Source organism: Elephas maximus, chromosome 21 (genome assembly GCF_024166365.1).
Source record: "Elephas maximus indicus isolate mEleMax1 chromosome 21, mEleMax1 primary haplotype, whole genome shotgun sequence".
Lineage (NCBI taxonomy): Eukaryota > Metazoa > Chordata > Mammalia > Proboscidea > Elephantidae > Elephas > Elephas maximus.
The window spans coordinates 39,991,112-40,013,041 of NC_064839.1; the positions used below are offsets into that span (position 1 = coordinate 39,991,112).

Below are 21,930 nucleotides of genomic sequence, written 5' to 3' on the forward strand. Positions count from 1 at the left end.
GTTCCCACCTTCAGGTGGATAATTCTGGGAGGCATTCTGTACGCCTCTCCGTAGGTCCAAAGGAACCCGAGCTCCTGTTATCCACAGCAGAAACCTCAGTAACATGCCCTTATGTTGGCTTTTCCTCCTTCACTCTCTCCCCACTGATCCCCCACTCCTGCTTCCAACAACTGTCTCCCAATAATCTGTCTGCACCTAAGTCCTTATCTCAGGCTCTGTTTGCAGGGGAACCTAAACTAAGACAATACAAGAAAAGCATTAAAACAGTGCCAGACAAGCACTCAAAAAATGTTCACTAATACCAGCGACTACATCATCCTGAGACCAGAACAACAAGATGGTGCCTGGCTACGACCGATTACTGCCCTGATGGGGAAGACAACAGAGAGCCCCCGAGGGAGCAGGAGAGCTGTGGGATGCAGACCCCAAATTCTCATCTAAGACCAGACTTAATGGTCTGACTGAGATTGGAAGGACCCCGGGGGTCATGGCCCCCAGACCTCCTGTTGCCTCAGGACAGGAACCATTCCCGAAGCCAACTCTTCAGACATGGATTGGACTGGACAATGGTTTGGATAGGGATGTTGGTGAGGTGGACACTTGAGACCATGTTGGCATCTCCTGCCTAGAGGGGAGATGAGAGGGTGGAGGGGGTTAGAAGCTGGTGAAATGGACACAAAAGGAGAGAGTAGAGGGAGAGAGAGGGCTCTCTCATTAGGGGGAGAGTAATTGGGAGTGTGTAGCGGGGTGTATATGGGTTTTTGTGTGAGAGACTGGCTTGATTTGTAGGCTTTCACTTAAAGCACAATAAAAATTATTTTAAAAAAGTGTTCACTATTTTTCTTCACAACTAAAAGACTCCTTGTATTATTCCTAAATCCTTTTAGATTTTTTAATAGAAAATCAGGATGTATAATCTTAGCAAACAATCTGCACGATTCAATGAGCAAGAAGATACTATCACCTGTGTCTGCACCTAACTGCTTCCAAACATACCTAATAAAGACAGATTATTATCTAAGTTTTTAATGTCTGCCAATCTGCTGAGTGAAAACTGGCATTCCTTCAATTATGAAGGAGCTTGAAATCTTTCTATACATTTCTAGACAACTTACATGTCTTTCACTGTGAAAGGCGTGCTCAAATTCTGTGCTCATCTTTCTACTGACTGAAGTGCTGTCTTTATTTCGCAAATTTTTTTTTTTTTTCCAATTTGAAAGCAGTTACGGTTTTATTCACTGACCAGATTACAAAAATAATCACGGTAGACACCTTAGTTCATCCTTCTAATAAGCCTGTTGATCTGGTCTTCCCTGTTGCCAGCATCTCCACCTTCTACAAAATGGGTGGTCTTTTTCTTCATTCTACCTCATGGAGAAGATAATTTGAAGGGCCAAAGGAAGTTGTTTGCTTCTTTGAAGCGTTTCCCAACAGTATAGATCTCATGAATCAGATCCTCCACGCAGATGATGCCATATTTACCAAGAGATCGTGCAATCAAAGTGTTATCTGTCAGGGCAATTCGCTTCTTATTGATCTTGCCATACCCACGCTTACAGATCAGTTCATTCACTGACTTCGGGTTTGGGTATCCCCACGCAACATATAGTTCCACAATTCTCAGCATGTTAACTGAAGCCTTGTTGAGCTTAACAAAGGTGCCATTGAAGATCTGGCGAAGGCGAAGAAGCTGCAACACCTTTCGAACCTTTGGGCTCACACCATTGATACCTCTGATCCTGATAACAAATGCCAACTTGGGTTCTGCAGGTACATAGAAGTTGCCAGCTTTTCTTGCCATCCTAGCCATTCGAATTTCAGTCCTGTACATCTGCCTATATTCCTTGTGATAGTGCTTAGCTTTTTCATAGATAAGCTTCCTCCTTGCCTTTCGAAGCATCTTTTGGGCAAACTTCTTTCTCAGGCGCTTGATCTTTGGTTCTACAAAATTCCTTCACTTTTTCTTAAGAGTTTCTGGCACATCAGGAACCTTCTTTTTCTTCTCTTTGGCACCCTCCATGGTTCCAGCCGGAAAAAGAGCTATTTCACAAATTTTTAAGGCTATTAATTAATCCTTTGTCATGTAATGAGAGGAAAAAACTCTCATACGTGTTAGTGAGAATGCAAACTGATGCCACCTTTTTGGACCAAAATTTGGCGGTACCTATCAAAATTTCACCCCACCTTTTTTCTACAACTTCATTTACCAAACACAAAGATACATCTACAAGGATGTTCACTGCAGCATTGTTTATAATAACAAAAGAAGTATAAACACCCTAACTACCCATAAATAGAGGACATGGCCATAAAATAAAACATGAAGCCATTAAAAATCATATTTCACAGAAACCAAATAAAAAGTGGGTCTTGAAGGAATCCTAACTTAAACAAGTCAGCTTCAAAAATATTAAGGCAGTGGGGAAATTAGAATACTGGCTAGATATTTTATAAGAAGTTATTGGTTTTTTAAGGGATTTGTTTCAAAATAATTCAAGAGTTTGGGTGACTAAGTAGAAATGTTTTAAAACAAGACTAGTGATGGACTGATCTTTGTTGACACTGGATGACGGTTCATTATACTATTCTCTCTTATGTATAAGTTTGAAATTCTCCATAATAAAGTAAAAATTTTAAGTACTCCTAATCTAAAAAAGCAGACTAACAGATTTTTACACAAAGATGCAGCTCTCTTTAAAAAAAAAAAGTTACATATAAGTACTAGAAAGTAAAAATATTCGAAGTAGATAAAGAAAATATTAAAGTGACTATTCTGAGATACTAGGATTAACAGTGAATTTTATTATTTGATCTTTCTTCATTTTCAAGCTTTCTACAGTACCAGAATAAAACCAATAAAAATGTTAGTAATCAACATTTACTAAATGCTTCCAACATAAAGAATTTATCAGTGCTTATCCTCATATCTGATGAGAAAAATGAGGCACAATGCTAAAAGATGAAAGTCAAGACTATAGTTCAAGCAGTGACTCCAGAGTTTACACTATGCTATATTGCCTTCATAAAGCATCCCTCACTGTTAAGAGATACTAAAGGAAAACAGGCACAGATGTGACTAAGCAATTCACAAGACATACTAGGCAAATGAAGTCCAATCTCTTCAATAATATGTTCACCCAACAAGTCGGCAAAGCTATATATACTTATGATACCCATCCAGTGTTGACAATATGAAGCAAAAGGGATACACACACTGCTGTAAAAGTAGAAATCAGTACAAACTTTTAGGAAAATAACATAGCAATATGTCAAAAGCTTTGAAAATGTACATATTCTGATCCAGAAACCATATTTTTAAGAAAGTCTATCCATAACAGACTGAGTCCAGCACAACTAGATGGTGCCTGGCTACCACCAACAACTGCTCTGACAGGGATCACAACAGAGGGTCCCAGACAGAGCTGGAAACAAATACAGAACAAAATTCTAACTCACAAAAAATAGACCAGACTTACTGGTCAACTCCTGAGGTTCACCCTTCAGCCAAAGATTAGACAGGCCCATAAAACAAAATGAGACTAAAGGGGCACACCAGCCCAGGGGCAAGGACAAGAACCCAGGAGGGGGCAGGAAAGCTGGTAACGGGAAACTGAAGGTCAAGAAGGGGAGTGTGTTGACATGTTGGGGGGTTGGCAACCCATGTCCCAATATACTTATTATTGTTTAATGAGAAACTAATTTATTCTGAAAACCTTCATCTAAAGTACAATAAAAAAAAATCTACCCAGCAATAAAGCTTGTTTAAGTAAATAACTATACACACATATAACAGAATATTAGCTGAACATTAAAAACAATGCTACCAAAAAAAAAAAAACCTATAGATCTGTGTTTATCAGTACAGAAAAATATTCACTGTGTAAAAAAAAAAAAGTTACAAAATGGTATATAATGCATTACTGTACTTCTGTAAAAAATTTACATACATATACACAAGTCACAAAACAATGTTACCTTTGGGTGGAAAGATTATTGGGTAACATTTTTCTTGCGTGCACTTCATAATTTTTATACAATAAAAATTCCTTGCATAAAAAACTAAAAAAAAAATGAGAAACTGATGAAAATAGACATAAATAATAAAAGGATACAGATGGAAAGTATCACATCAGAGCTATAAACCAGGAAAAAATACAAAAACAGTAGGAACAAAGTAAAAGAAGTAAAACTAATGCTTATGGGAGAAGAATTCAACTTGACTGGGCAAAAGATAGGCCTATAGATGGAGACAGGGCAGAAACGAAAGAGGATCACAGAATCCTAGCCAATATCTTCATTTTAATTATGAGAAAACTGAGCATTAGTTGAGTGGTCTACACAGACTTCAGTAGACCCTGGCCAAACCTCAACTAAAAAGCAAAATCTTGTCATGCTACCTCATATAAGTAACTTGCATTATCTAATGGTCTTAAATTCAAGGATGAAGAGTTCAGAGGTTCAGAGCTACGGCTGCTGACCAAAAAGTCTGGCAGTTTGAATCCACTAGCCACTCCTCAGAAACTCTATGGGGTAGTTCTACTCTGTTCTGTATAGGATCACTGAGTCAGAATCAATTCAACTGCAAGGGGTTTCTATTTTACAATGCAAAAGCTGTAACACAGGGAGAGAGAAAATGACTTTGTCAGGGTTATGTCTTCTTTGCTTAATGACTCTATAAAGGTTGAGTTTTGCAGGAAAGGCAGTGAAATGCAATAAGACTAGTACAGTGTGAAGAATCGTTATGTGGCCTTTCTCACCAGTCTTGTGACTCTTACAAAATGACTGGGTGGGACTATGCAGATAAGGTGCTTGTGGCCCACCAAGGGGACTGGACAACTTGGTAATAACGCAAATTAAGATGCATGAAGTCCCAGGTGGGTTAGGCCATGCAAATAAGGTGTATGAAACATTAAAGAGAGGACTGGTCACGCCATCCCACTAGGCTTAAAAGAGAGCCAATCCCAGAGCAGAGAGGGGACCTCGCTAACACAAAGTAATAAGAAGAGCTAGAAGTAGGGTGCATCCTACGGACCTAGGGTCCCTGTGCTGAGTACCTCCTAGACCCAGGAGACAGAGAGCACTATAACACTGGAGACAGTGCAAAGCAGTGGCAGAAAAACTGCGGCAGCAGGACCCGGAGAAGGACAGCACAGTGGGCTTCCCAGATGACAGAGTGAGGCGGCTACAGTTGTCAAGCCAACCCAGAGTAAGAGAGCTGAGCACCTTCGGGCAGGCTTCCTGGAGGAGTCAGATGTCTCTGGGCACTTACGGGCAGAGCTAAAGAGCTTTGTAACACTTTACCTAGCAGGGCAGAGGCCAGGCCGAGGGGCCCAGGAACCCAGGGGCTGAAGGTGAGGCCTGCCTGTAGGCACAACAGAAAAGCCATCCTGACCGAAAAAATTATATCCTGAGTCATTCCTGATTCTGGATTATAACCTGTTACTTTCCTAATAAACCTCAAAATCCTAAGAATTGTCTGAGTTTTGTGTGTGGCCATTGCAGTGAATTAAACCCAGCAGAGTACAGTATCATGGGAAGGATGGCTAGTCAGAAGTGGTTAAAGCGTTGGAGAGGGAAGGCATGTCTGACCCTCATCTCATAGGAAATCAAACTTGGGCTATTGATCTTGATTCTCTTCCCCCTCGCGAAGTCAGAGGAGGTCAGATGCCCTAGCGCCACTTTTACAACTAGTGCACTAGTTCAGACTAGCACCTCAAAAAAGAGCTACAGGAGAAAAAACAAAACTTAGTACTTGAAAGTGGTGCAGGACAACACAAGTTGAGATTATATACTTGAAGAGCTAGAACCGCCCTGTTAGTTACTACAAAAATACTGAGGTTGGGAGGGCTGCTGATTTGAGCAGAGAATACTGATAGGCTTCAACTTTAGATTTGTACAAGTGAGGTGTTTATGGAACTTATGTTTAAATATTAAGTATTCTGATAAATATTTACTCAGTAAAATAACCAGCTAATGGAAGCTATCATTTCTAAAGACATTTTTACAGCCACCCACAGAGGTATTGAGTGAAGTCAGTGAAGCAAATGAAGATAAATATGAGAAAGAACGCAATGCTGGAAGGAGGACAAAACTTCTGTTTCGAAAAGACTAAGACATTCTTGTGAAAAACTCTGGTCTTAAAGTCACACTTCCTGTCGATTTTAACAATATCTAGGATGAACTATGGTAATAAAAGGATTACTCACTGGTTTCCAAATTCTGATGCTACAAAGAGGAAGCCTGTTTTAAGCACACACATGGCAGCAGCAACAGGCACAGTATCAAAATACTTGAGCCGGATCTCAGTAACCTGGAGTGGGAGGAAAAAGAAAAAAGATTCCAATGTGTAGGCAATTGCAGCTAGACCACAGACAGCCCAGTGCTATCATAAGTTAGCAACAGACAGAGTAGGAAAAAAATGCTGTACTTAGCATCTAAACCAACCAGTAAACCCAGCTGCCTTCAGTGGATTCTGACTCACGGCAACCACGTGTGTCAGAGCAGAATTGTGCCCCATAGGCTTTTTAATTGCTGATTTTTCTGAAGTAGATCGCCAGGCCTATCTTTCAAGGAGCCTCTGGGTGGACTCAAACCTCCAGCCTTTCAGCAGCCAACCATGTCAACCACTTGTACCCCCCAGGGACTCTATTATCTAAACCGGGGGGCAGCGGGGGAGCAAATAGGCCTGCCGTGCATATTTCTTTACATACTGTCCATGGCTGCTTTTGTGCTACAATGACAGAGTTGAGTAGTTGAAAAGAGCGTATGGCCCACAAAAACTGAAAATATTCACTGTCTGGCCTTAATAATAAGCAAAGTTTGCAGACTCCTTGATCTAACAGTTATCTAAGGAACTGGACAGTTGTTCAAGGAGCTCCTGTGTAAGACAAAAGAAGTAAACAGATCATATGTATTACCAGTTTTCAGTAAACATGGAGAGCTTGCTCTTGTTATTCAAACCAATTTCTACCACCTGAAAATAATCACTAGAAAGTGACATTACTCAGTGTTATAACACATGAGGCTATAAGAACAGAAATCCATTAACCAGAGGGAGAAAACCTACATTTATATACCGGTCCCAAACTAGGCTTTAACACCTTAGTTGCAACCATTTTCCAAGGCATTCTGTTTTCATTAACTTGTAAAGTATTAAACTGTCCTATCTCAGACAAGGGTTGTAAACAAAAACGGTGTATGAAACAGCTTTGTAGGCCTTAAATGTACATAGAAATGACATTTTTAAAAAAGATTACTTAATTATATTAAAATAAGATTACCAGCACTTTTATTAAACTAGATTAACAACAACAAAGGGGTTTTTTCATTTTTTTCCCCCCTCCATCCACGCTTTGCTTACCATATCTTCATCTGTCTCCAAAGTGATCTTGAAGATATCTCCTTGCTCGGTTTGGGCCAAAAAGAAAAACATCGATTTGGTCTTATGGGTGGCAGAGCAGACAAAAATCATTCCTCTCTCAGGGTCATCCAGGTCATTCTAGAAAGGTCAGACACACGAACATCTTAGGAATAAGTATTTCTTATTCAGAGGCACCTGGGGCTTCTCTATACAAGCTTTGACCCAGAGAAGCCTGCCAGCCTAGACAGTAAAACATAGTAATTGAAAATTATTGTCTGCTCCAACTATGTAACAAAGCCTGGGCATCAAAAAATGGCCACAGTTGCACTCTACATACAGCCTGATCAGATCAGTAAGGCAAGCAGTATCTCCAGAGAAGAGACATGAAATTTAAAGAATCATCATTTCAGGCTGTGAATAAACACTCACATACAACCACAACATTCCATCCAAACTATCTATCATCAGCTCTGTTCTACAGTAACTTAATGATTCCCAAATGCCTCCCACAATGACTCCCCTTGGTTAAGATTTGAAAAATTGTTTAAAACGTTTTCAACATTTTGTACTTCTCTCACTAAGCAAGCTCTCAAGGGCAAAACATGTTTTATATTTCTTTGTATCCGCAAAGCCAAGTGCACTGCCTAGTACAGTGAGGTACTCAGTAAACGTGTGATCAACCAAACCGAGTGACTACCCACAGCTTCATACCTAACTTGACAAATTTCCCATCAGGTTTTCTAAAATTCACAGAATCTCACTCAGATACCGTATGCTAGATCAGCTAAATTCTAAAAGGCTTAACCCCAAGGCCTATAAATATTCAAAGGACCATATATAATCGGGGGGGAAGGGAGACTGGGGAAGCAGAGATAAAACAACATTGCTGATGTGTTGGTAATTGTTGAAGCTGGATTATGAGTACACAGGAGTTCATTATATTCTATTTTGGGATACGGTTAGTCATTTCCATAGTATAGTTAAAAGACAACAAAATATCATTTTGCAAACACCAGTGTAACAACCAATTTAGGGAAAAGATCAATCAATACCAAAACCACTGGGTGAAGGGGATGTTCAGTCACAAAGATCACCCCTATACTTTCCATATTAATTATAAAAAGAAAAAGATACCTTTATAATAAAGAGATTACCTAAACATCACAAAATGACCAAAATTTAGTGTCATCAATGAAACGAACCAATGTTGTTAGGTGTCGAGTCATTTTTGACCCAGCTGATGTGTCCTGAATGGCACCTATGTAATAATGCTATCAAAAAGATTAACCTGGATATAATCGTGACATAACAGATTGTGGCACAGTCTATATGAAAATTATTGTAAACTTCAAAACTGTCAATATAATAAAAGACCAAAGACAAACAGACCAACCAACCAACCGGTAAGAGGAAATGCTCTAAATTAAAGGAAACTAAAAAGACACTACAATAAAATTTAATATGTGATCCCTGATTGGATTCTGGATTAAAATAGGCAGAACTTAAACATGAACTATACATAAAGATAGTGGTATTCTACAAAATGTTAAATTTCTTAGGCGTGATATTACTAGTATGGCTATGTAGAAAAATATCCTTTCTTAGGAACTACATCTTAGAGGATTCTTGAATTGTCTGTAACATATTTTCAAGTATTTTAGCCTAATACATGTGATAATGTAGATATATCGTGAGGAAGAAAAAGCAAATATGGCAAAACATTAATGGTGAATCTTAGTGAATGGCATACAGGCATTCATTACTCTATTCTTTTTAAATTTTCTGTACACTGGAATTTTTCAAAATGTAAAGTTGGTGGAAATGGGGTAAAAAAAAAAAAGACAATTTATTTTCAACAAAGACGTCTGGCTTCTCCAAACTAGAAATCTTCAGAAATTTCAAAATGACAGTGCCCATGAGTTCCTCTTAACTAATAAGCTTTAGTTTTTAATTTCTTTTCTCAAAAAATTCGCTTTACTTTTACTAAAATAATCCTCTCACTTTATTAAAAACAGCATTTATAAAGAAACAAACTCGATAATAGATAAATTAAGAGATCACACACTACCTTGAAAAAAAAAGAAAATAAGAGCCTTACCCTTCTCCTGGGAATAGGACAACGGATATCTGGTTGGTCACCAAAGTTCTTGTAGGTGATATAGTTTTCAGAGCAGATCAGTACTCCACTTGGACCATCTGACCCTCCTGGAACTGTCAAAGAAAATTTAGCAGTGATTTGATAAAACCATGAATTACAAGAATTTAGCTTTTACTTCCTTCTCTCCTTCAGCACAACGTGATGAAGGTACACTGTGCCCAAGGCCGAGAAACATCTCAAGTGTTTTTTTCTTCCTGATATTCATGCCAGACATGGATATAGCAGTTTGTTTATATGGAAGGTTTGGGGAATCTCACCCAGCACTTGCTCAGATTTTTAAAATTGCATCCAATCTTTTACCTCCAAGCCCAGAACTCAGTTGTCAGATTATGACCAATAATCAATTGCCTACCGGACACTTCCACACGGATGTTCCACCAAAAAAACCAAACCAAGCCCATTGCCATCGAGTCAATTCCAACTCATAGCAACTTGAAAGGACAGAGCAGAAATGCCCCATAGGGTTTCTGAGCAACAGCTGGTAGATTCGAACTGCTGAATTTTTAGTTAGCAGCCGAGATCTTAAACACTGTACCACCAGGGTCCGGGTGTTCCGCAGGCACCTCAAAAATACAATGTGTTCATAAACTAACTCAAGTTTGTTCCCAAAACGGTTCCACCTTCTGGAGTCTCCATCTTAGGAGAATACTACCATCTACCAGTAGGCCAAACCAGAAACATGGGTGTCATTCTTCAACTCTCTCCCCTCCCACACCTTTCTCCCAGCCCTTTTCACTCTACATCCTTAGCAACTCTTAAGTTTATCTATTTCTCTCATGTTGCCACTATCTTACTTGGATTACTGAAATAGCTTCCTGAACAGTCTCCCCTGCTTAGTCTTAAGTATCTTCCATTCCATCAGACAAAATGTCAGTAATCCTTCTAAAATGTCAATCTTACCAGGTTATTATTCCCCTGTCTAAAATCTTTAAGTAGCTAACCACACCAACCCCTACTCCTAGAACTCTAATGGTCCAGTCATAATGAGCTTTCAGTTCTCAGACTGGATTGTGTTCTTCCTTGCATTTGGGCCTTTGTATGTGCTGTCTGTTCCCTTTAACAGACACCCTCCTCTACCACCCCTAATTGTACCTAGCTAGCTCCTACTAGTCCTCAGGTCTCAGCTTAAGACAGCACAGAAAGCTTTTACCAGCATACTCCCTTCCTTTCCCTGGGTTACTTCTCTCCGCCACATGCTGTCATGGCACTTGGCATTCTCGATGGCAATTTTTTTGTTACTTGACTATATCCCCCATATTGCACAAAGGAAGGCAATAGCCAATTTTTCACTACTGTAATCCCAAGACCTAGTAGACTGGCTTGGCATATACTAATAGTAGACACTCAAAAAGTATTTGTTGACTGAACTAAGTCGCCATAATTTGAAAGTATGATAATAGGTTGAAGTAAGGAATGAGATGTGTAATACACTTTCCAAGGTTCACCTGCTTAGTGTAAGTCTCTTCCCAAGGTTTAATGCTCAAAGAAAAGTAATGTCTTGTATTAGTCTTCTTCAAAATCCTCCCCCAAGACAGTTGTCAATTAAAGTGCAACTGATTAAAAAACAGAAAGGACTGGAATCATTGTCTTCCCCAAGTCTAACGAAATGTAAATGACTACGAATACAGCTCTCTTTCTTTAGTCTTTTAATATAATGAATTAAACTAATTTTCCAATGCTAAATAATCTTTGAGTTCCTACAAAAATCTAACTTAGCTATGATGTATCTAAAACACTGAATTTAATTTGCTAAAATTTTATATTTTTTTATCTATAATTATAAATAGAACCATCCTGTAAATTTTTGTTACTGTCCTTTGGTAATGAAATTATGTCAGGCTCATGAAGTGGCTCAGTAGCTTTTCATTTTCTATACTCTAGAAAAATCTGTCTTAAAAGGCAATATGTACCTTTTACAACATGATAAAAGCTTCCCTCAAAATTCTGGACCTACTTAAATGCCAAGCAAGCAGCCATCTAAGATGAATCAATTGGTCTCAACCCACCTGGAGCAAAGGAGAATGAAGAACACCAAGGACACGAGGTAATTATGAGCCCAAAAGACAGAAAGGGCCACATAAACCAGAGACTCCATCAGCCTGAGACAAAAAGAACTAGATGGTGCCTGGCTACGACCGATGACTGTCCTGACAGGGAACACAACAGAGAACCCCCAAGGGAACAGGAGAGCAGTGGGATGCAGACCCCAAATTCTCTTAAAAAGACCAGACTTAATGGTCTGAATGAAACTAGTATGACCCTGGTGGTCCTGGCCCCCAGACTGAGACTAGAAGGACCCCGGTAGTCATGGCCCCGAGACCCTCTGTTAGCCCAAGACAGGAAAGCCAACTCTTCAGACAGGGATTGGACTGGACAATGGGATAGAAAACGATGCTGGTGAAGAATGAGTTTCTTGGATCAAGTATACACTTGAGACTATGTTGGCATCTCCTATCTGGAGGGGAGATGAGAGGGCAGAGGGGGTCAGAAGCTGGTGGAATGGACATGAAAAGAGAGAGCAGAGGGAAGAAGCGGGCTGTCTCATTAGGGGGAGAGCAATTAGGAGTACATAGCAAGGCGGTATATAAATTTTTGTATGAGAGACTGACTTGATTTGTAAACTTTCACTTAAAAAAAAAGCACATTAAAAAAAAAAACCCTCTGGACCTAATCCTCTTGGGTGTAGGAAATTTTTTTACTACTGTTCCAATTTTCTTTAATGTATGTTGGTTTGTTCAAGCTCTTAATTTCTTTAGACCAACTCTGACAAGTTTTCAAATTTCATCTAAGTTTTCAAATTCACTGACCTATAGTTTTATCTTGATGGGTTTGCCTATTTCACTTATATTTTCAAAGAACCAGATTTTGACTTTTCTTAACAAGAGGAAAAGTGACTATAATCAAATATAGAGGCTATCGATATTCTAAGCTGAATGCTCTCCTGGTGCTTTCCTTTCTGCCCCCACTAGAGTATAAGAGTTACTAAGGACACAGATTCTCTTTTTCCATACAAGGCTTCTTTCATCACTCCATCATGCAAACTTCTAACCTAGCCATAAACTTCTACACAAGCATAGAAAAGTTATACGAGTTTACTACAAATGGATTAATTTTCAAATTATATTTAAATAAACCCTCCTATGCCTGGGGCATAAAACGAACCAAGTAGAAGGGTACGAAGCAGTTCTGAGAAAAGTACCTGTAATAAGGAAGTTGCCATGTTCCTCCAAAGGTTCACTGTATTTTCGGACCACGTGGTTTAAACCAAGGTCTAACTCATAGAAAGTAAGTGTCTGCTGGGTATTAGCTGCTGCTTCGCCTGTTGGATCATTGTCAGCTTCCTACAGAGGAACACAGTGGCAAAAAGGCTAATCAATACAGAAAAATCAAAGAAATCTTAGAGCTGGAAAAGAAGGACTTCAGGACCCCTCCATTATGCAAACGAGGATTCAGGGTCCACAGATGCCAAATGGTTTGCCAAAGCTCATACTACTAGATAATGGCAGAGCTGAAACAGGAACCCTGAGTTACCCATATTAGAGATCACTGCCTTCTATTCAAAGCAAAGCATGGTATACTCTGGCTTTCACTATCTTCCTGTGAAATAATTCCCCAAATACAATTTTACCTCTTCATGCAATTTTTCTCAATAGATACCTTGTCTCTATAGGGAGACTGTTCAACTCAGAGCAAAGTGCTGTTATATTGCCATTTCAAAGAATTTCAACAAGGCATTTGGAATACAGAAAAGAACTACTGGTAAGATAGTTAAAAGACACGCACATAGAGGAAAACAACCCTATGAAAGCACAGAAGTAACTGGAAGAACCCCAAAGAGAAAGAGACACGGTCCCCATTACCTCATAATCCATTTCCAGACAAGCAAACATTGGATTTTCAAATCCCACATCTACTCCAACCACATGATACACTAAAGTGTTTGCTTTGTGAGCTTCCAGGGGAGATGAAATGGTAAGCCGGGCTGCAGCATCTCTGTTCAAAATATATACCAATTTCTGTTTCTCAATGGCACCTGTAGTCAAAGGAGATAAAATATATAAGATCTCCAGATGATAAGAGGTACTCACCGAACGTAATGATTTAAAAAAAAAAAAAAAAGTCATTATTAACAGCCAGCACTAACTCATAAAGTATTTTAACTCAGAATTCTACTATCATTAGAATAGAGGGAGCACCACTTTTTGCCCCCTATTCCTAATAGGGATCTTAGTATCTCACTAAGTCTTTGGAATTTTTTTAATGTGTCCCTTAGATTTAAGAATACTGAAAAACTAAACAGTAGATCATAAAATTGCTAGCTTTATTCTTTGAATTAGAGCTAATGATTTGGGAACTGCTCAGAGAAGGTTGCCCTCAAAAGTCCTGGTCAGATACACAAAAATTTCTTCAAGACATCCATCAGAGAAGAGACATGAATGTGAGTCATCACTTCAGGCTGAGGAAAGCAACCATATCCACTGCCTAATAATGAAAGATCACTTCATTGCAGTCTTTTTGGAGATAAACTAAAAAATTAATTTTTTTATTCGACCTGAAAAACATCTATTTCCTCATTGTTTTAAAAGGAAAATGCAACTTTAAACCATGGAGTTCATTCAAATATGATGGCAAACTTTCCCAGCTAAGTGCTGCACTGGCACACAGCCAAGATCACAGCATTGCTATCCTAAACTGAGCACCTGGAAGAGCCAGAGATGCACTCAACAGAGCAAGGCACTCACTGATCATAACAGCTCGTCCTTTGGGATCTACAGCTAAGAACTGGCCAGGAACGATGCGGCGGCATCCACTCTTGCCAAAGGTCTCTTGGTGAATTTTCTCAAACATATTCTTAGATGGCTGGTACTCCAGGATAACAATCCGGCCTGAGTCACTGCCAACCACAATGTAGTCTTTGGTGCCACCTGTCAGCCTAAAGGCCATGAGAGATCGGATAACACCAAATACTTCCACAGTTAGAAGGGTGTGTACTTTGCCAGTGTTGGGATCAGGGCGAAGCAGCTCCAAGATCTTTCCACGAGAAACAACAATTTCCTGTTGTTTGGTTCCTAGATCACCAAAGACAGAAAGATTATAAGCAACCAGAACTAGTCTATAAAGTAACCTGGACATATACAAAACACCAATTGGGGGCTCTGTGTTTTAAGTTAGTTTCTTATGTTTGAAAATGTACTTTTCATAGAACTGAAATGCTCTAATAGAAGTACTAACAGAAGCTTTTTAAAAATGTTCCTATAATTTTTTTTAAAGCTTCTATTCTACTATCTACTCTTTTCATTTTTCTAAGATTTTTCACAAACTTGAATAACTGGGAGTTGTCTAAAACGGTATTAACGTATAACGTTTAGCTTTATAAAGTTTGAATGTTCCAAAGGCGGCTTCTTTCTAGTACATCTTTAAGGCTACCGTTCTTAGAAATTTTCTGTGTGGTTTGATGTATTGTCTCGAACAAATCTTAAAGCTGACACATCTAATGTATTTTATTTCTAAATTCACTCCTAAAAAATCCATTAGCTTTCATAACTGTAATCAACACCTCCAAATGCATAAAAGCCAATTTTGTCAAAATATTTTTCTACCTGCTACATAATTCCACCTACATGAGTTGTTATTAACTTTAAACTAAATGTTTAAAATAAGCTACCCTACTTTCCAAATATCCTTTGGAATCCAAATAAGACCAAGTACTCCAAAGTGCTTTAGAACTTGTAAAGCATTATATAAATTACAATGTTCTCTCAATGGCACAAATAACTCTTTCTATAATTTGTTTAAGGGGAAAAAAAAGTTTGGTTTTGAAGCATAAAAGCAGTATTAAAAATACTTTTTCAGAAACTCTCCTATTCAAACAGCAAGAATCATTGCATTATATACCCAAATTCATACCTACCAAAACTATATAAAACTTTCTTCATAAAATGTAGGACAGAATAACTAAATTATCCCAGTAAGCCATTCAGACCCTTATAAAAGTAATAATGATGATCAAAGAAAATAACACATGTGGTCAGACAGCTAGGCTCCTGCTCAGTACCACAACAGGTATTCAGATTTGAATCTCAGCAAAATTATATACTACTCCATAAAATCACAAACCTTCTGTGTTAATCAGAATTAACTTCACTCACAAATATTTAGTCTGCAAATTGTAAAAGGCTGTTTTATGCACATCCCAATCCATCGCCGTCGAGTCGATCCCAACTCACAGTGACCCCATAGGACAGAGTAGAACTGCCCCATAAAGTTTCCAAGGAGCAGCTGGTAGATTCGAACTGCTGACCTTTTGGTTAGCAGCTTAACGTTTAACCACTGCACCACCAGGGCTCCCATTTTCTATAATTTTCTACTGCCTAATGTTTCTTTTCTTAAACTGGTATTTGAAATTTCCCACAACCTGATCTTAATTCATCTTTCCAAACATATCCCCCGCCATTCCAGCTCATTATGTAAGGCACAAAGTAGAAGATGAACAAACATTAGCAAATGATCTCCTGCCTCTACTCAAGCTGCACCCCCTACCTAAATTTCACTTTCTAATCTCTATCCTAGTAAAAGTCCTACTATCCGTTCAAGCACCAAGCCAAAGTTCAGTCTCCCTTTCTTAACAATACTTTCTTTACAGCTTGACAAACACCTTTAGACACTCTTTCTCCCCAACCTGATGTCAAATTCAAGATCAAGGATCATGTCTCTTTATGTCTCACAGCAACAAGCACACAACCTGGCACAAAATAAGCATCAAGAAATGTACATCCCTGATAAAATTACACCCACAGACTAGGAAATGTATCTGGTATTAGATAACAACAGATAATGTCCCTCAATTTCACACCAAATCTCATACCCGATAAGCTGTATTTGGTTCATTCATACTTACCAACTCTTGTTTTCAGTTAGTCTCGTGAACGAAAAAAAAAAAGGCCTCCATGAGAAATAAGCAACAGGGGCCCAAGAACAAGTGGTGCCTCCCGATCCTCACAGCCAACAACAGTGGGTGCTCACGGTCTGCTTGCAAAACCCACCCACCTATGCACTCTAGGGAACAGGGACACGCTTTCCTCTCAGACACTCAGGGGCAGCCGTCAGCCCCCTACATTGGTCAGCGCATGACCCCCTACTGCAACCAGATATCTGTGCCTACTCCAATCACCCCTGCTCGTCTAAGACTGTAGGTGAGAGCCTGCACCACACACTTGGTGACCGACTACCTGGACACCTGAACTGAATCCATACAAGGAGAGTAAGCAAACTCCTGGGCTCACATACCTAGTAACAGCTCTAACTGCCTGGTGACAGGACATGAGTGCTTCAAAGATGCCAAAAATCAAACTAGCTCACACGACCAGCCTATTTGGGCATATCAAAACAAAACAAGAAGCTAGGACCCAGTATGCAAACACAAAATAACTTATTGATGGCTTGGAGTCAACAGTCAATATCAAATCCCATAAAGACGCAGACCACGACGGCTTCAGCAAGCACCCAGAACAAAGAATCAAGAAACCTTCCAGAGGAAGAGAACTTTCTGAAATACCAGAGGTAGAATTCAAAGGATTAATATACAATGGTCTGCATCCCACTTTGGTGAGTGGCATCCAGGGTCTTAAAAGCTAGTGAGTGCATCAATTGGTCCCAACCCACCTGGAGCAAAGGAGAACGAAGAACACCAGAGTGAAGGAAAATATGAGCCCAAGAGACAGAAAGGGCCACATAAACCAGAGACTCCATCAGCCTGAGACCAGAAGAACTAGATGGTGCCTGGCTACCACCAATGACCACCCTGACAGGGAACACAACAGAGTCCCTGACGGAGCAAGAAAAAAGTGAGTTGCAGAACTGAAATTCTAGTAAAACGACCAGACTTAATGGTTTGACAGAGACTGGAAGAACCCCAGAAGACATGGCCCCAGACGCTCTGGGAACCCAGAACTAAAATCACTGCCGAAGCTAACTCTTCAGATAAAGATAAGACTGGACTATAAAATGTAAAATGATACTCGTAAACAGTGTGCTTCTTAGTTCAAGTAGACACATGAGACTAAATTGGCAGCTCCTGTCCAGAAGTGAGAAGGCAAAAAGGGACAGGAGCCAGCTGAACAGACACGGGAAATACGAGGTGGAAGAGAGAAGTGTGCTGACATACTATAGGGATAGCAAAAAGGGTCCCATAACAATGTGTGTACAAAATTTTTTATGAGAAACTTGAGATGTAAACTTCCATTTAAAACACAATAAAAATAAATAGACACAATATGTACAACTGTACTTCAATTCGGAGAAACAGTAACTGGAGAACTTACCAGAAAAGTTGCCATGAATGGCAAAGCTGATGCCAGTGGCTCGCTGCAAGGTCAAGTTATACAGGAACATGGTGGCGGTGGCAGCAAAACTGAGCCACCTTAGTCCAGAATCCAGGCCTTAGTTATACCAACAGTTCTGAGTCAAAGCAAGCTAATGGCATATGAAAGCAGAAAAAATATCAGCTGGGAAATGGTTATTTTAGCAGACACATCTGTATGGAAACTTCTGACTGAAGGCAGCAGAACCAGTAAGGCCTACTGAGGAATAATGTATAGGCACTGTGCTATAAACTTTGTCTTTAATTCCACAAGAAACCTTTAAAGTATGTGGTATTACATTCATCTTATAGACAAGGAAACTAAAGTTCAGAAATTAAATCACTTGCCCGGGGTCTCATAACAAGTAATGGGAATATTGGGAACTAGGATGTGTATTGCCTATTTGCCTTTTGTCACAGACACTAGATCTTTAACTTCGTATTTAAATAGGTCATACATTCACACAGTTGAGGATTCATAAGTACAGCAAAAGCTTCCTCCAACCCTGTGTCCGCCCCGGAAGAGAATTAATTTCATGCTACAGCACAGCCTTTCAGATGTATAAAAAAGCAAAAACATTCATTTATACTGCATTTTATTCTCCTTCAATCAAAGGTTGGGTACTACACACAATCACACTACCCTGCACTTTATTATTTTACCTATCTTGGAGATAGCAATAAACAAAGGGCTTTTTCATTTATAGTTTACAGTTGCAGTCACAGGAAACTGAAGACTACATAAACGGAAGTGTCTCTATACACAATTACAGCTAAGAAATAAACTTGTTATTTTTCCTCAATGTGCCTATTTACAAACAAAAGGAAACTTGAGAAATCCAAAATGGTGTGTAATTAACATGTGAATTTCATTTAGTTGTTAAATCTGAAGAGAGAATTATGAGTAAATCTTTTCATAATCATTTCTCAGCAGGGCAAAAGCAGGGTGACCAAAAGAGGAAAAGAGTGGTTAATGACTCTTGATATAAAATTTTTCTACTTGAAACTAAGGAACATCTTCAAATGTTCTTCTAGGATCACAGCAAAAACAAAGGAAAACGTCCACGGTGGAAAAAGAAGAGAATGGCCCAACCAACTGACAAGAAAAATAAAGGTAATTTTGTGCCGCTGCTGAAGAAGCGGTTAAGTGCTACGACTGCTAACCAAAGGGTCAGCAGCTCGAATCTACCAGGTGCTCCTTGGAAACCCTATGGGGCAGTTCAACTCTTGTTCTCTAGGGTCGCTATGGGTCGGAATCGACTCGATGGCAAGGGTGCTTTTTTTTTTATTTTTGCTTAAGTCCTAAACAGCTCCCGCCCAGGTTATTTTCATTCCTCCTAGCGGTTCCGAAGAACACAGCCTACTTTCCCGTTTCTTCATAATGATGCCATCCATTACAACCCCAAGCCCAGTTGTATCCAGGCTCCCCTGCTACTCCCTCGGATATGGAAAAAGGTACATTTTGGAGGAAAATCAACCTAGAACCACAGGAACTACTGTACCAGGAACCATCAACAGCCAAACCCGTTGCCGTCGAGTTGATTCCGAGTCATAGCGACCCTATAGAACAGACAGGAACTGCCCCACAGGGTTTCCAAGGACCGGCTGGTAGATTTGAACTGCTGCTGACCTTTTGGCTGGCAGTCGAGCTCTTGAACACTGCGCCACCAGGGCTTCATTAACTCCCAAAATTTGGTAAACTTTGTGACTTCCTCCACTTCTGTTTTATAGAAAAAGAGCTAGCTCCGCACCTTCTCCACGTGCCAAGACAGTGTATCTCCAGAGATTATTTTTCCCCGTTTTGGAAGTGAGACAACAGAACCTCACAAGAGGCAACAAGCTGTCCAAGGCTGACGAGTACCAAAGCGGAAATTCAAATCAAGGTCTTGATTCCAGTAACTGTTTCCGTTATTTACGCTTTTAACACGCAGCGTCTTAATACCTTTCCGTCGTTCACACTTTCCACGGGGAGACCTCGCTACTGCTCCCCCGAACCTCTCCTGCCTCCGAAGTCACTGGGACTAAAAGCAAGTTATCTCTCTAGAAGGTTTATTTCGAGCCAAGACTCGTTCCCAGTCTACAGACGGTAGCGGAAAAGGGTTTCAGATTCGCGCCCCAAGAGTTCCCCACATTGCCCCCTGCCCGGACCTCTAGGGCCTAGGTTACCTCAGACCCCCACCAAAGGTTCGGCCCACCCTCCCACAAGGTCGCTTTCCGGCTCACCGGGCCCGGGAAAGTGACGAGGCCGCTCTTTTACCCTGCAGCGGTAAGGATGGCGTAGATAGCCGACGGATGGTGAATCCTTTCAAGGCCTAAGTCACAACCAACACCAGCCACCTGGCGTTCCCCATTAGCTCTCAAATCGGAGACCTTCCGGTGGCGCGCGGCGGGAAAAGGACCCCAACCCGCGCCTGAAAAATATATATATAATTTTATTAACTGTTTCAGTCTTGTTTCCACACCCCATTAAAAACTATCTGAACATAGTTTATGCCCGTTACCGTCACAGGAGAATAGAAAAGCAATATACTTTTAAGAAGTAAACTTAAAAATAAATAAATTCGTCGGGCACTTAAGCGGGCAGCCCCAGTGACCTGGCGCGCCAACGAGGAGGGGGCCTCGCGGGACCGGAAGCAACGAATTGGGACCAACATGGCGGATCTCGAGTCTCCTCAAAAGCTGTCCGGGGCTCCTCCACCGTCTGAGAGGGTGGGAGGAAGCCGATGCTCGGAAATCTCCACCGAGCTCATTCGCTCCCTGACAGAGCTGCAGGAGCTGGAGGCTGTGTACGAACGGCTCTGCGGCGAGGAGGTGGGGGGCTGAGCCTCCATTTCCAGGAGGATCAGGGACAGTGGGCGTAGGAGCCGTCAGTCTTGGAAATCTGGGCTGTGGGAAGTTCTCGCCTTGCCTGGGGAAACAAAAAAGCACTTTCCGAGAAGCAGGAGTGTAGTTGGATAGCTGGGGAGACCTGTCATACCTTTTCACTCGGTTGGAGGCCCCCAGGTTGATCTTCCGTGGTATCTACGCGATCTGGGGATTTTCGCCGCCCCCTGCCCTCCCTCGCTATTGATTTTCCAGGCCTATAGGCACTTTTTATAGGCACTAGATTTCTCCACCATAGTGAAGTAAGACTGAGAGTATATGCCAGCTTGCTTGGTTCACAGAATAAGAATAGAGGCTCTTTTGTCTTGGTTTAGCAATTGAAAAATTACGAAACGTTTTTACCCCTTTATGTCATTTAAGCGGGAAGTCATTGTAAATAAACTTGTTGAATTTTTTTAAGACTTCTTCTTGTAGAGAATGATTTCGGGGTGTAATTTGAGCATTTCGATTAAGTGCACAACTTTGTAGAAGCTTGAGCTTTTAAGACCCCAGCTCAACTGTCTAATCTTGGATAAGTTAATCTCTTGGACCTCTATCGGTCCCCCTGACATAGTGTCAAATGCGGGACATGGACTAGATTCCAAGGTTCCTTTAAACTCATAGTAGTCTAGCTCCTTTCTGCCTTTGCTTTTCCATTGCAACTTCATGCTGTCAGTTGACTTTCCAATGTCTGTCTTGGGGTTCCTTGCCAGTCAGAAGAAAGGTCTAAGCTCTCATCTAAGAAATTAGCAGCTGTTCCCTAAGCCAACTTTTCAAGTAAGGTTGAGTACAAAAGGCAGTTTAGGGGTGAAGGATTAGGATCATTGTTATACCTTTGAAGATTTTCAAACACTAACTTGACCAACTAGTTAGCACCGACACTAAATTGCAACAACTTGCAGTTCTGATTTTTTAGCAAGTTACACTTTAAAATTCAGTATTCTTGACCTAACACTCCTAAACTCCTATTGAGTCAGTCGTACTTTAGGGAAAGATTAAAGAGATCTTACAGAAAGAACAGTATTTATGGTAATGACTGTCGGGGGAAATTTCCCTCTGAATTCTAGTGGGCTGTTTTAATAAAAATGGATAGCTAATATTAATGGCTAACTTATTGAAAACTACCATACACCACGTACTATCTTAAGCATTTTATGTCTGTTATCCAGTTTGACTCGGTCAATAATCCTA

The 21,930-nt window shown here is 40.3% G+C and overlaps 3 protein-coding genes and 2 non-coding genes across 7 annotated transcripts in view; 1 reads left to right on the forward strand and 4 right to left on the reverse strand.

Annotated features, from left to right (window-relative positions):
• Positions 1 to 20,257, reverse strand: part of SF3B3 (splicing factor 3b subunit 3) — a 54,567-nt gene extending 34,310 nt beyond the window's left edge. The window contains exons 1-8 of one of the 2 annotated variants that reach the window (XM_049863592.1): positions 20,135 to 20,257; positions 17,840 to 17,990; positions 14,261 to 14,587; positions 13,379 to 13,551; positions 12,718 to 12,859; positions 9,459 to 9,571; positions 7,361 to 7,498; positions 6,207 to 6,310 (exon numbers count right to left, since the gene is read on the reverse strand). In XM_049863592.1, coding sequence (XP_049719549.1) covers positions 6,207 to 6,310; positions 7,361 to 7,498; positions 9,459 to 9,571; positions 12,718 to 12,859; positions 13,379 to 13,551; positions 14,261 to 14,587; positions 17,840 to 17,909 — 1,067 coding nt within the window. In that variant the 5' untranslated portion in view covers positions 17,910 to 17,990; positions 20,135 to 20,257. Of the gene's footprint in view, positions 1 to 6,206; positions 6,311 to 7,360; positions 7,499 to 9,458; positions 9,572 to 12,717; positions 12,860 to 13,378; positions 13,552 to 14,260; positions 14,588 to 17,839; positions 17,991 to 20,100 lie in introns of both variants that reach the window. The other variant, XM_049863591.1, reaches the window with a different exon arrangement.
• Positions 1,221 to 1,969, reverse strand: LOC126064501 (60S ribosomal protein L7-like). Its single transcript, XM_049863604.1, has one exon. It carries the CDS (start codon positions 1,898 to 1,900, stop codon positions 1,370 to 1,372), a length of 531 nt encoding a protein of 176 aa, XP_049719561.1. The 5' UTR covers positions 1,901 to 1,969; the 3' UTR covers positions 1,221 to 1,369.
• LOC126065234 (small nucleolar RNA SNORD111) lies at positions 7,697 to 7,774 on the reverse strand. The gene has a single exon (XR_007514780.1). It is a non-coding gene; the product is annotated as a small nucleolar RNA SNORD111 (small nucleolar RNA).
• Positions 13,897 to 13,977, reverse strand: LOC126065236 (small nucleolar RNA SNORD111). Its single transcript, XR_007514782.1, has one exon. It is a non-coding gene; the product is annotated as a small nucleolar RNA SNORD111 (small nucleolar RNA).
• A 253-nt stretch (positions 20,258 to 20,510) lies between the features above and the next one.
• COG4 (component of oligomeric golgi complex 4) overlaps positions 20,511 to 21,930 on the forward strand; it is a 30,058-nt gene continuing 28,638 nt past the window's right edge. Inside the window, exon 1 of one of the 2 annotated variants that reach the window (XM_049865028.1) lies at positions 20,511 to 20,688. In XM_049865028.1, coding sequence (XP_049720985.1) covers positions 20,530 to 20,688 — 159 coding nt within the window. In that variant the 5' untranslated portion in view covers positions 20,511 to 20,529. The remainder of the gene's footprint in view (positions 20,689 to 21,930) is intronic. The other variant, XM_049865029.1, reaches the window with a different exon arrangement.

Bases quoted from the DNA above. Each gene is read 5' to 3' on its own strand.
- LOC126064501 (XM_049863604.1), bottom strand. From the start codon at position 1,900: ATGCTTCGAAAGGCAAGGAGGAAGCTTATCTATGAAAAAGCTAAGCAC.